Below are 13200 nucleotides of genomic sequence, written 5' to 3' on the forward strand. Positions count from 1 at the left end.
GAAGCATCTATATGAACTGATTCAGAATGAAGTAAGCAGAACCAAGAAAACAGTGTACATAGTAATTGCAACAATTGTAAATAGAAAGAACAATGACACCTCAAACAAATCAAAAGTGGATGTAACAAAATAATCTAGATTTGTTTTTATTCAAATAGGACTTGAATAAAGAGAAATGAGAAGACAGCCCCAATCCACCCCTTGGTAGAGATGGGAGATCACAGCTGTTAGTACATTGTACGTATTTTTAGACTTTCTCAATAACTGATAAGTTGTATCAACTTTTCCCTTTGCCTTCAAAAATACTATTTGTTATATAAAATAATGCTCAAGAAAGGAGTGGGGAAAGAATGCATGAGACAACAGAAAATACCAATAAAATTATTTTAAAAGAATTTTAATAAAGTGTAATTGTAGTGAAGGATCTATATAAGAAATTACAAGTACTACCTTTAAAACATCAATTTTTATGTCCTATCTTTCTCTGGAGAGTTCTAATGAAATTTTCTGGGAACATAGTTTTAGTGGAAAAGATGGCATCCCATTACTTAGCTGGGCTTGCTCCCTAAGGGCACAGCATCTCCAGTGGATAAGTTGATAGATTACTGAACTAGAGTGGGTGGGTTGCTCAGTTGCTGGGTGTTGTGACACAGGAGTCACTTGCCAGTGGCTGCTGGAGGTCTGAGTCAGACCTTTAGAATGGATCTCTTCATGTGAGAGGATGATGATGATACAAGGAGACTGAGGGGCAGTTTCATTCTCTGACCTCTCTCCTCTTCCTCCTGCCTCCAATTTATTTCATTCCCAACCCACAAGGAACATCTGTATTACTAAAGTCAGTTTGCAATTCCCTTCAAGTGTTATGATCCACAGCTGTGGAGGCTCTCAGAGAATTGCCCTGTCCCTTACTTAGGCATGGTCCTTAACAGCTGGGCATAGCACCTGCTGAGTGGGACCAAGAAGTGCATTTGCCATTGGGCAGCTGCTTTTTGCATCAGACTAGACAGGACACTTGGCACATGGGTACAGATGCTGGGGCAAGACCAGGAAAATCATTAGCTACAGGGCCCTTCTCAAGGGCATGGCATCTCTACTAAAGAAGTTGATGATGATGATGATAACATTAATAACAATAACTAACTCTCATATGGTGCTACAAGGTTTGCAAAGAGTTTTACAAATATTATTTTATCCTCACAAAAACCTTGAGAGATAGGTGCCATTATTATTATTTCCATTTTACAGATGAGGAAATTGAGGCAGACAGAGGTTAAGAGACTTGCCCAGGTTCACACAACTAGTAATTGTCTGGATTTGAATTCAGGTCTTCCTGACACTGAGTCCAGTGCTCCAGCCACCTAGTTGATCTGATAGAATCCCTGGGCAGCTGATAGACAGCTGTGGTCTTTCACCTACCTATAGCTACTGTCTTGGCTAGGTGATACTATGCTGTCTTCAACAAGAGTGCTCTTTGCAGGTGGAGTGCTACAGTACTCTTCCAGCCAAGGCAATGGGTCAGCCTAAGATTGGAGGAAACCTCTCCTCTTTTTAAGAAAGTTCTTAAAATGTTAGCTCTTGGGTTTGTCACTTCCAAGCCAGAGATGGGAGAGAGCAAGCTTCTCCTTGACAATCCTTTTTGCTTTGGAGCCATTATTGGCCAGGAACTCTTCCTAGATTTATGTTGACTAGTTCTGATTCAACCAGTTACACTTCCCAGCCTGCTTTTGAAATCTGATGCCAGAGAGTGTCCAGGGAGGGAAGTATGAATGTACCTGTGACTCAGAGGCAATTTCATTGTCTTTTCTGGGTTTCAAACAATTGAACTATTCAAACCTCAAATTCTTCTAAAGTGCAGGTTATTATTATTATTTGCATTTGAAGTTCTTCACCTTTACATTCAACATCTCTGTCTTTTTTGTTCCTCTTAGCTTTTGGGGATGTTTTTGGAAGTCTCACCAGGGCTGGTGCTCTATCCACTGTGTCACCTGGCTGCCCTCTCATCTGTAAAATGAGCATTGCCAAGAAAACCTCACAGAGAGTTGGGAAAAGTCAGACACATACCTGAAAAAATGACAGAAAACTAGCCTAAGAATTGGGGATATACAAAGAAAGGAAAGATAAAAGTCTCTCTTCCCCTTCTTCCCCCTCCCATGTAGCTTACAGGGGGGAGGCAACATGCAAACAACTATTTTTAGCCAAAATATAGACAGGATAAATTGGTGATTAGCAATTGGTACAAGCTAGATAAGTTTTAACATTAAGAGCAATTGGGAAAGGCTTCCTATTGAGGTCGGATTTTAGGCACTCTATGTTAGAGGTAGGATTTGAATCTTAGACTTCCTCAAAAGACCAATTATCTTACTGCCTCTCATATCTTTTTTTATTATTATTATAACTTTTTTTTTGACAGAACATATGCTTGGGTAATTTTTTACAACATTGTCCCTTGCACTCACTTCTGTTCCAACTTTTCCTTTCCCTCCCTCTGCCCCCTCCCCTAATTGGCAAACAGTCTTATATATGTTAAATATGTTATAGTATATCCTAGATACAATATATGTGTGCAGAACCAAGCAGTTCTCTTGTTGCACAAGAAGAATTGGATTCAGAAGGTAAAAATAACCTGGGAAGAAAAACAAAAGTGCAATTCACACTCATTTCCCAGTGTTCCTTCTCTGGGTGTAGCTGATCAATTGGAAGTGAATTGGATCTGCTCTTTGTCAAAGATTCCATCAGAATACATCCTCATATAATATTGTTGTTGAAGTGTATAATTATCTCCTGGTTCTGCTCATTTCAATCAGTTCATGTAAGTCTCTCCAAGCCTCTCTGTATTCATCCTGCTGGTCATTTCTTACATAATAATAATATTCCATAACATTCATATATCACCATTTACCCAACCATTCTCCAATTGATGGGAATCCACTCAGTTTCCAGTTTCTAGCCACTACAAAAGGGGTGCCACAAACATTTTTGCCTTTCATATCTTAGGATATCAAGTGAAAGTCATCTAGGAAGTGGAACTTCAGCTATCTAGCCAGAGTTGCTACAAGCACAGAGTCCCACCTGAGAGGGAAAAGGGTACTTTATAACACTGACGCAAAATAATTTGGTAATAGGAAACACTAGCATCTGGGAGAATCTTGAAAGAGCCTCTTATAGGAGAAAGGGCTCTTGAGATGAGGTTTTTTTTAATTAATTTTATAACGTATGAATTCTACCAAACATTTAAAAAACAATTAGCCCCAATGTTATATAAACTATTTGAAAAAATAGGGGATGAAGGAGTCCTACCAAACTCCTTTTATGACACAAACATGGTACTAATATCTAAACCAGGTAGGTTGAAAACTGAGAAAGAAAACTATAGACCAATCTCCTTAATGAATATTGATGCTAAAATCTTAAATAAGATATTAGCAAAAAGACTTCAGAAAATCATCCCCACGATAATACACTATGATCAAGTAGGATTTATACCAGGAATGCAGGGCTGGTTTAATATTAGGAAAACTATTAGTATAATTGACCATATTAATAATCAAATTAATAAAAACCATATGATCATCTCAATAGATGCAGAAAAAGCATTTGATAAAATATAACATCAATTCCTACTAAAAACGCTTGAGAGTATAGGAATAAATGGACTATTCCTTAAAATAGTCAGGAGCATATATTTAAAACCATCAGTAAGCATAATATGTAATGGCGATAAACTGGAACCTTTCCCAGTAAGATCAGGAGTGGAACAAGGTTGCCCACTATCACCATTACTATTCAATATTTTATTAGAAATGCTAGCCTCGGCAATAAGAGTGGAGAAAGGGATTAAAGGAATAAGAGTAGGTAATGAGGAAATCAAACTGTCACTCTTTGCAGATGATATGATGGTATACTTAGAGAACCCCAGAGATTCGAATAGTTATTAGAAATAATTCACAACTTTAGAAAAGTTGCTGGATACAAATAAATCCACATAAATCCTCAGCATTTTTATACACCACCAACAAAATGCAACAAAATGAAGAGATATAAAGAGAAATTCCATTCCAAACAAATGTTGAGAGTATAAAATATTTGGGAATCCATCTACCAAAGAAAAGCCAGGAAATATATGAGCAAAATTACAAAACACTTGCCACAAAAATAAAGTCAGATTTAAATAATTGGAAAGACATTCAGTGCTTGTGGATAGGCCAAGCAAATATAATAAAGATGACAATACTCCCCAAACTAATCTATTTATTTAGTGCTATACCAATTAGACTCTCAAGAAACTATTTTAATGACCTAGAAAAAATAACAACAAAATTCATATGGAAGAATAAAAGGTTGAGAATTTCAAGGAAATTAATGAAAAAAAAATCAGATGAAGGTGATCTAGCTACCTGATCTAAAGCTATATTATAAAGCAGCAGTCACCAAAATCATTTGGCTAAGAAATAAACTAGTCGATCAGTGGAACAGATTAGGTGCACAGGACAAAATAGGGTACAACTATAGCAATCTAGTGTTTGACATACCCAAAGATACCAACATGTGGGATAAGAATTCATTATTTGAAAAAAAAACTGTTGGGAAAACTGGAAATTAGTATGGCAGAAATTAGATATGGACCCACACTTAACACCATATAACAAGATAAATTATCAAACTGTGCATACCCTTTGATCCAGCAGTGTTACTACTGGGCTTATATCCCAAGGAAATACTAAAGAAGGGAAAGGGACCTGTATGTGACAAAATGTTTGTGGCAGCTCTTTTTGTAGTGGTTAGAAACTGGAAAATGAATGGATGTCCATCAATTGGAGAAGGGTTGGGTAAATTGTATATGAATTTTATGGAATATTACTGTTCTGTAAGAAATGACCAGCAGGAGGAATACAGAGAGGCTTGGAGAGATTTACATGAACTGATGCTGAGTGAAATGAACAGAACCAGAAGATCGCTGTACACTTCAACAACAATACTGTATGAAGATGTATTCTGATAGAAGTGGATATCTTCAACATAAAGAAGATCCAATTCAGTTACAGTTGATCAATGATAGACAGAAACAGCTACACCCAGAGAAGGAACACTGGGAATTGAATGTAAACTGTTAGCACTACTGTCTTTCTACCCAGGTTACTTATACCTTCGGAATCCAACTCCTAACGTGCAACAAGAAAATTGGATTTACACACATATATTGTATCTAGGTTATACTGTAACACATTTAATATGTATGGGATTGCCTGTCATCTAGGGGACAGAGTAAAGGGAGGGAGGGGAAAATTTGGAAAAATGAATACAAGGGATAATGTTATTTTAAAATTACTCATGCATATGTATTGTCAATTTTTTTATAATTACAAAATTAATTTAAAAATTAATTAATTTTATAATTATAACATTTTTGACAATACATATGCATAGTTTTTTACAACATTATCCCTTGTACTCCCTTCTGTTCTGAATTTTCCCCTCCTTCCCTTCACCCCCTCCCCAAGATGGCTAGCATTCCCATACATGTTAAATATGTTATAGTATATCCTAGATACAATATATATGTGCAGAATCGAATTGTTGTTGTTGTTGTTGATGATGATGATGATGTTGCAAAGGAAGAATTGGATTTGGAAGGTAAAAATAACCTGGGAAGAAAAACAAACAAACAAAAAAATGCAAACAGTTTACACTCATTTCCCAGTGTTCCTTCTTTGGGTATAGCTGATTCTGTCCATCATTGATCAATTGGAACTGAATTAGATCTTCTCTATGTTGAAGATATCCACGTCCATCAGAATACATCCTCGTATAGTATTATTGTTGAAGTGTATAATGATTTCCCGGTTCTGTTGAGCTGAGTTTTGAAGGAAAATAGAGATTCTCAAAGGGTATGCACAGTTTGATAATTTTTAAAATATAGTTCCAAATTGCTCTCCAGAATAGCTGGATGCATTCACAATTCCATCAACAATAAATTAGTATCCCAGTTTTCCCACAAACCCTCCAACATTTGTCCTTGCCTTTTCCTGTCATCTTAGCCAATCTGAAAGGTGTGTGGTGGTATCTCAGAGTTATCTTCATTTGCATTTTTCGGATCAATAGTGATTTAGTGCACCTTTTCATATTATTAGAAATAGTTTTAATTTCTCCATCTGAAAATTGTTCACATCCTTTGACCACTTATCAATGGTCAATTGGATCTTATAACCAATTGGATTCTTATAAATTTGCATCAATATTCTCTATATTTTAGAAATGAGGCCTTTACCAGAACCCTTAAATGTAAAAATGATTTCCCAATTAATTGCTTCCCTTCTGATCTTGTCTGCATTAGTTTTGTTTGTACAAAAACTTTTAAACTTAGTATAACCAAAATTATCCATCTGGTGTTCAATTATGAGTTCCAGTTCTTCTTTGGACACAAATTCCTTCCTTTTCCACAAATCTGAGAGAGAAACTATTCCGTTTAAATCATGAACCCATTTAGATCTTATCTTGGTATGTAGTGTTAGGTGTTGGTTGAGCCCTAATTTCTGCCATACTAGTTTCCAATTTTCCCAGAAGTTTTTGCCAGATAGTGAGTTCTTATCCCAAAAGCTGGGGCCTTTGGGTTTGTCAAACATTAGATTACTATACTTATTACCTATTTTGTCCTGTGAACCTAACCTATTCCACTGATCGACTACTCTGTTTCTTAGCCAATACCAAATGGTTTTGATGATCACTACTTTGCAATATAGTTTTAGGTCTGGCACAACTAGGCCACCATCATTAGCATTTTTTTTTCACTAATTCCCTTGAAATTCTTCACCTTTTGTTTTTCCAGATGAATTTTGTTACTATTTTTCCTAGATCTGTAAAATAATTTCTTGGGAGTTTGCTTGGTATGGTACTAAATAAGTAGATTAATTTTTACAATGAGTTTTCCTGTACAGCATGATAATTGTGGAGATATCTATAAAAGAACTGCACATATTTAAGATATATTGAATTACTTGCCATCTAGGGGAAAGGGTAGGGAGGAGGGAGAGAGAGAAAAATTTGGAATACAAGGTTTTGCAAGGGTGAATGTGGAAAATTATCCAACCATATGTTTTAAAAATAAAATAGGTTTTAAAACAATAAATATATAAAAACGTTTTACTGAGAACAGGCTGCCAAAAGCATCCATGATGTTAAAAAGGGTAGGAAGCTCTTGTGCCGATAGTCTTGAGGTTCCTACTATCTTTGTGTGATCCTGTGTGATCCTATGATTTTCCCCATCTCTCTACAGGAGCAGCCCAGCCCCTGGCCTTGGAAGGGCAGGAAGAGCCTTAATGTATGACTGGTGGCCCCAGGACAATGGCTGGGGAGAAGAGCTTGGGCAGCCAGGCCCCCAGTACGCTGAGGAAAACCCGCCCAGCTGGTCTCCCCTCGCCTGCGCTGTGCTGTGCCTGTGGCCTCTGCATCATGCTTGCAGGCATCAACATCACCCTGGTGGGAGCCTTTGCCACCTTCCTCCCAGGCCACAACCCGCCCATCATCATAGGACCAGTCCTGCTCGTGCTGGCTTTGGGCTTCTTTGGGGCCTGCTGCATCTGTAGCCGTCGGCCGCCCGCTCCTGGGGCTCGCCATGCCAAGGCGGGCGGTCGACCAGGCCCTGGTCAGATAGGCCGTGCCACATTTGAGATGGAGACCAGTGAACACACGGTCCAAGACACCACAGCTGTGCAGCTGAGCCCTATTCCGTCCCCTGCCTCCTCCCGCCGCTCCAGCCCTGCCCCCGAAGGGGGTCCTCAGACCTGTGGCCTCTTCACCCTGGAACCTGAGGAGCCAGTGGGAGCCAGTGATGCACCTGGGACAGAGGGAGTCCAGCTGAACCTGCCTCAGGAGCTTTCCACATCCTAGGGCCACCCTAGGGAACATACCAGCTGCACTTTGACCAAGAATCATTGTACAGAATCCATCTGAGGGGCCTCCAAGGATGTCAGGGGTGGGAGGTGAAGTGTCCTGGAAACCCAGAAAGGAAACAAGGGGACCATGTGGTTTGGTGATTTAGGACTATTCAGGACCTAGGTTGGAAACTTACACTCCTATTTACTACTTGTCTCTCGCTGAGTCTGTACAAAGCAAGTCCCCTCACTTCACCTTACTCCTTCCTCTGCTTAAAGGCAGAGAGACTGGACACAAAAACTTCTTCCTTTCTCTCTGAAGCAGCCTGATGTGAGACAAAGATCCCAGGTTTGAGGTCAGAAGACTCTAGACATGTACCCACAGAAAGCATTGCAATGGCCGAAGGACCAATTAGCTAGAAAAGGAGAAGCCGAGAATCTTGTCTTCAAAGCCTTTTCTCTTTCAATCTGTTTTCTCCTCTGTAAATTGGGTCCCAATAGCTGATAGTCAGGGTCCCATCCAATCCTAGATCCTTTTATGACTCTAGCAGAAAGACTAGCTGCAGTTGTAGGTCACACAGTGAGTACTGCCTGAAATCCCAGGGGGAGAACGGTTATCTTGGAGTAAGGATTCCAGAAGGCTTCCTGGAGGAGGGGACCTTCAGAAGGAGATAAACCCATACAGACTTTTCTGTGTACATAGAAACATTCTTAGAGAATATTGTCACAGCTGCACATATACAATCCTTGGCCATCTTCGCCCATCAGTTCCAGTGGAATTGTTCTACAGGGAAATGGAGGACCTATGGTCCCATCTGCACAGAGAAACTTAGTCCAGGTTTCTGACTACTTGATCTCACCCAAAGTCTGGGGCCCCTCTGCCTCTCTGCCAGTCTGCTAATAATTTCATAGATCCGTCTCTATCAGAGTCCATGGATATGCGCATTTCAATTCCTCTGTGGCCATTGATTTGCATCTGGCTCTTCATCTTTGTCTAATAACCTCTGCCTCCCATCGATTGGGAGGGTCTCTTAGTCTATGAATGAGTCACCCAGAGGTCACAGCTTTGAGTTTTCCCTCCCTCTTCTAAGCAGATTCATGGATCTCATTGACTGTTCTGTGAATCCTACAGGCTGCTCTGTGGGGGAGAGGACGAAGCACAACTATCTGCCTGCCCACTGCTCTACTATGATGAATAGTCACTTTCCCTGGAACATCTACAGGGCCCATGACCTATCTTACCTGCCAGCCCCTGTGTCCTGAAGCTTCTTTGTTGATCCCTGAACTGATCTATGTGTCTCTCCAGCTGGCCATTGGATCACAATGAGTCTGTGGCTCTTGGCTGTCACCCTGCCATTAGACCATGGGGCCCTGCTGTCAAGAAAGTTGTTTCCTGGACCCTAAGGAATCTCTGTTCCTTCTCAGAGTCATCTCCCTTTCTTCTTCCACCCAATGTAGGAGGCCCTCCATTATAAAACTATTAAGGTCCTCCCTTGCCCAACTCCATAGACGTAAGGCTCTGATCTCTGGAACAGCACAATCTTCCCCCCTTCCTTCCCTGACTTCTAAGCCCTTCTTGCACTCTCTTCTCTCAAGCAGGGGTCAGGGGAGAGGAGGAATCAGAAGGGTGCAAGGAGGAGGAAGAAGAGCACCAGAATGGAGGGGGTGCAACCAGAGGAGAGTAGACCCTACAGAAAGCATTGGAAGAATGGGTGAAGGAACAATCATCATGAGAAGCCTTGAGGAAGGACTTGTCTTCAAGTATCTGAAGGGCTGTCCTGAAGAGGAGGAATTAATTTTGTTCTGCTCAATCTCAGAGGAAAAAACCAGAAGTCAAGGGGAAGCTGGAGAGGTCAATTGAGGCTGAAAGTTAGGATAGACTTGTAACAGTGGGAGCTGCCAAATCCAGATGCTGCACCCCCATAGATCACAAGGCGTTCCTTTTCCTTGAATGTCTTCAAGCTGAAGGTGGAGAGTTATTTCTTATTCAATTCAGGGTTGGGCTGGATGCCTCAGAGAGCCCCTCCACCCCTGAGATTCTGGGATTCTGATTGGCTAAAGCAGACCTCTATCTGCCTCTCATTCCTTTTTTAGTCTTCTAGGTCAGCTTCTTGCTGCTGTTTCTCACCTGCCATTTTCTCAGTCCTTCTTCTTTCCCTGGGATGAGCAAAAAGTTCAAGTCTCTTTTCTGTCTCTTACATGACAACATTTTGTAAAGTACAAATGCTCAAACATTTTAAGACTATATTCAATGCTGTTGTAGAAGTGGATCCTGGGAGGCTGGAACTGGAGGGAGAGGTAGCTCATTCCCAGCTGTCAGCCAGGACAAAGGCTGTCTCTGCTTACTGGTGATGAGTTCCAGACAAAGAAGGAAGGAGACAAAGAAGAGAAAGGGTTTTAGGAATAGCGAAGGAAGGGGCAGCTAGGTGGCGCAGTGGATAGAGCAACAGCCCTGAATTCAGGAGGACCTGAGTTCAAATCTGGTCTCAGACACTTAACACTTCCTAGCTGTGTGACTCTGGGCAAGTCACTTAACCTCAGCCTCAGGAAAAAAAAAAAAAAAGGAATAGCAGAGGAAGAAGGAAAGCCGTTCTGTAAGCAAAAGTAGGGAAAGCTCTAGAAAGGAAACAGGACCTCAAGCGAGCCCTAAAAGAAGAGAAGGATTTTGACAGACAGAGATAAGGAGCACATGTATTTCTGTCTTGGAGAATGACATGAGCAAATGCACAGAGGTGGGGTGCGAAGGTCCGGTCTAGCTCCTCTGAAGGGCTCAGAATAAGTCCTTGTCAGGATAAGCAAAAGTCCTTGCCCCACGTTGGGCGCCAATATGTAATGTTCTGTTGCCTCCAGAAGCTGCGGATCTGCTCTCTGGGAGGAGATCTGCTGTCTCCACTCAATCTCTCAGCCAGATTTTTCTTCCTCCAGAGAGCCGCCCCAACTCTGGCCCAGACAAGACTCTCAAAGTGCTGCCCTCTTTTATCTTCCCAGAGAATGGGCATGGGATAAGGCAAGAGCTTCTGGAAGAAATACTTCAACCAATAAACTTGCTCCTCCTAAACATGTAAGCTCCTCCCCAGGAGTTCACAGGAGTAAAACTCCCCTAAGGGCCAGAACTAGAGAATTGTTAAGTACCGACTTAACACTTAGTAAGAACCTAATATCTCATTATCTCATTAGCACTTAGTAAGAACCTAACAGTGGGGAAGATGCAATATTTAACAGCAAATGCATTAGAGTTACAAAACAAAATTCTGAATGAGCTCTCGAGATGGTTGCCAGCTGGGAAGATCTGTGGCAGACTTCCTGGCAGGGGACATTCAAGTTGGGATTTAAAGAAGGGTTAGAAATTCAACTGATGAAGAAGAGGAGGGGAGGGCATTCCAGACAGAGGAATAGATCACGAACAAAGACAAAAGAGGTAGAGGAGCCTAAGGGGGGGGGGGGTTCCAGAGCAGAGAATAGTCTAGTTTGTCCAGAGAGTGGATACATGAGATTAATCTGGCCAGACATGAAGGGTGGATGACAGGAGGGACTGAAGTAGCCCAGTTAGGAGATTGCAGCTATAGTTCAAGTGAATGCTTCTAAGGGCCTCCACTAGGGTGGAAGCCATGGGAGTGGAGAGTGATGGGTGTGGGAAAGCTCTGAGAGATGCTACAGAAATGACATATCTAAGAGTTAGATTTGTGGGATACTCTCCTTGCTTTCCTCCATGATGTCAAGGAAGGTGTGAGAGTGAGCGGGATATGCCATAAATCCACAGGCCCTGTCCACCAAGCTTCTGCTTTTGAGAAAGGCAAGAAAAGGACTAACAGGCCCGGCCTAGAAATGATATAGAACACAACTAGCATGACTGAAGAGACTTCAAGGACAAAAGAGATGAATGACTTAATTTTTCTCTTAAGAAGTCATGAACAAATCTCAAGGCTTAACTCAAGAGTTCTATTCAGTCTGCTTAAGGAATTGGCCCTCTGGGAGAGCAGGTGCAAGTTGGAGCTGAGATCTCAGCCACAAACAGAGAAAAGAGTGAGGAAATCAGTCAGAATGATCCCACAAATGAATGGCACTGATTTTCTGAAAGGCTATATTATTAGAAATGCTCGACAACTTCTAGGAGGAGACACTGATGAGGCAATCTGAGTCTAAGCACTTGAATTATGTCTCTATAACCTGTGAGATTTGGCCTTCCCTATAGCCTGGGCCATCTCAGTCTGGGAAGAGCTACATTTATGCAGCCTATCAGCTAATTGTTTTAAATATCTTTTATTTGATTCTTTTTGCTCCTTTAGTTATGAGAAAGAACTATAAATATTGAAACCATGCATGTATCCCTTTTCCATTATACCAAACTCATATGATGGGGGCCTATTAAAATTAAGCAAGGAAAAAAAGCATCATCTTCAGTAGGTGGAAGCTGAGTCAAGAGACTAATGCAACAAATCTATACACAGGCATGATGGCAAGTGGGGGTGGAGAGAGGAGATAGATCTTGCCAGTTCTGTGAGAACCATAAAGAGCTTGACATTTCCATTAAGCAGATATTGGATGGAATATATAATCATCAGGATGATTCTAGGTCTCTCTCCTGTTACTCACCATGAATGTATTCATGTGTTTGCAAGTGAAAAGCTCTGGTGGTTAAAACTATATGAGATATAGGGAGAAGAAAGAGCCAAAGGTAAACTCCAGAGCTTGGTTTAGTTTGCTTTTAGTGTGGGAGATTGCTTAATGTTGGTGCCACAGACAGAAATTATGGTATCAGAAGGAATAGTTCAGGGCAAAGATAATGAACTCAACAGAAACTATGTTGAGTTTGAAAAACTGAGGAAAAATCCAGATGGCACTGATTTCCAGGAGGTAGGTAGAAACGGGGGACTAATATTCCTAAGAGAGATCAGGGCTAGCTGAAACTATGGAAATGAAAGAGGGTGCACAAAGGAAGATAGCTAGGTTAAGACCCTGAAGAGCTCCCATCTTAAGGGATCCAGAATCAAGGAATATACTTGTGTAAATCAAAAGAACCTAAGCAAGTATGTCATGTAGCTTGAAAAATGAAAGAAAATATCATTATAAAAGGATTTCCTCAAGAGCCCCTCACATAACAAAAAATACTGGGAAATTGCAACAAGGATTAGTAGGAATCACCACTGAGAACCAGATTTCAGCAAGTATGGAGGACAAAGGAAACACTCTACTAGCATAGCTGAGAAAGTAGAGGAGCTAAAAAACTATTTCTGCTCATGCATAGGAAGGAGAGTGGCTGACTCCCACCCCAACTCAGAGAATAGCTGATAGAATGTACAGGATTTAGTCACATATCTAATGAGGATTAAGT

The 13200-nt window shown here is 40.9% G+C and overlaps 1 protein-coding gene across 1 annotated transcript; it reads left to right on the forward strand.

Annotated features, from left to right (window-relative positions):
* Window positions 1-7338: 7338 nt before the first annotated feature.
* Window positions 7339-9700, forward strand: TMEM275 (transmembrane protein 275). The gene has a single exon (XM_074264617.1). The coding sequence runs from the start codon at window positions 7339-7341 to the stop codon at window positions 7882-7884; it is 546 nt and encodes a 181-aa protein (XP_074120718.1). The 3' UTR covers window positions 7885-9700.
* Window positions 9701-13200: the final 3500 nt, after the last annotated feature.

Source organism: Sminthopsis crassicaudata, chromosome 4 (assembly GCF_048593235.1).
Source record: "Sminthopsis crassicaudata isolate SCR6 chromosome 4, ASM4859323v1, whole genome shotgun sequence".
Taxonomy (NCBI): domain Eukaryota; kingdom Metazoa; phylum Chordata; class Mammalia; order Dasyuromorphia; family Dasyuridae; genus Sminthopsis; species Sminthopsis crassicaudata.

What these genes read in the sequence shown, in the direction of transcription:
- TMEM275 (XM_074264617.1), top strand. Translation starts at nt 7,339, where the DNA reads ATGGCTGGGGAGAAGAGCTTGGGCAGCCAGGCCCCCAGTACGCTGAGG.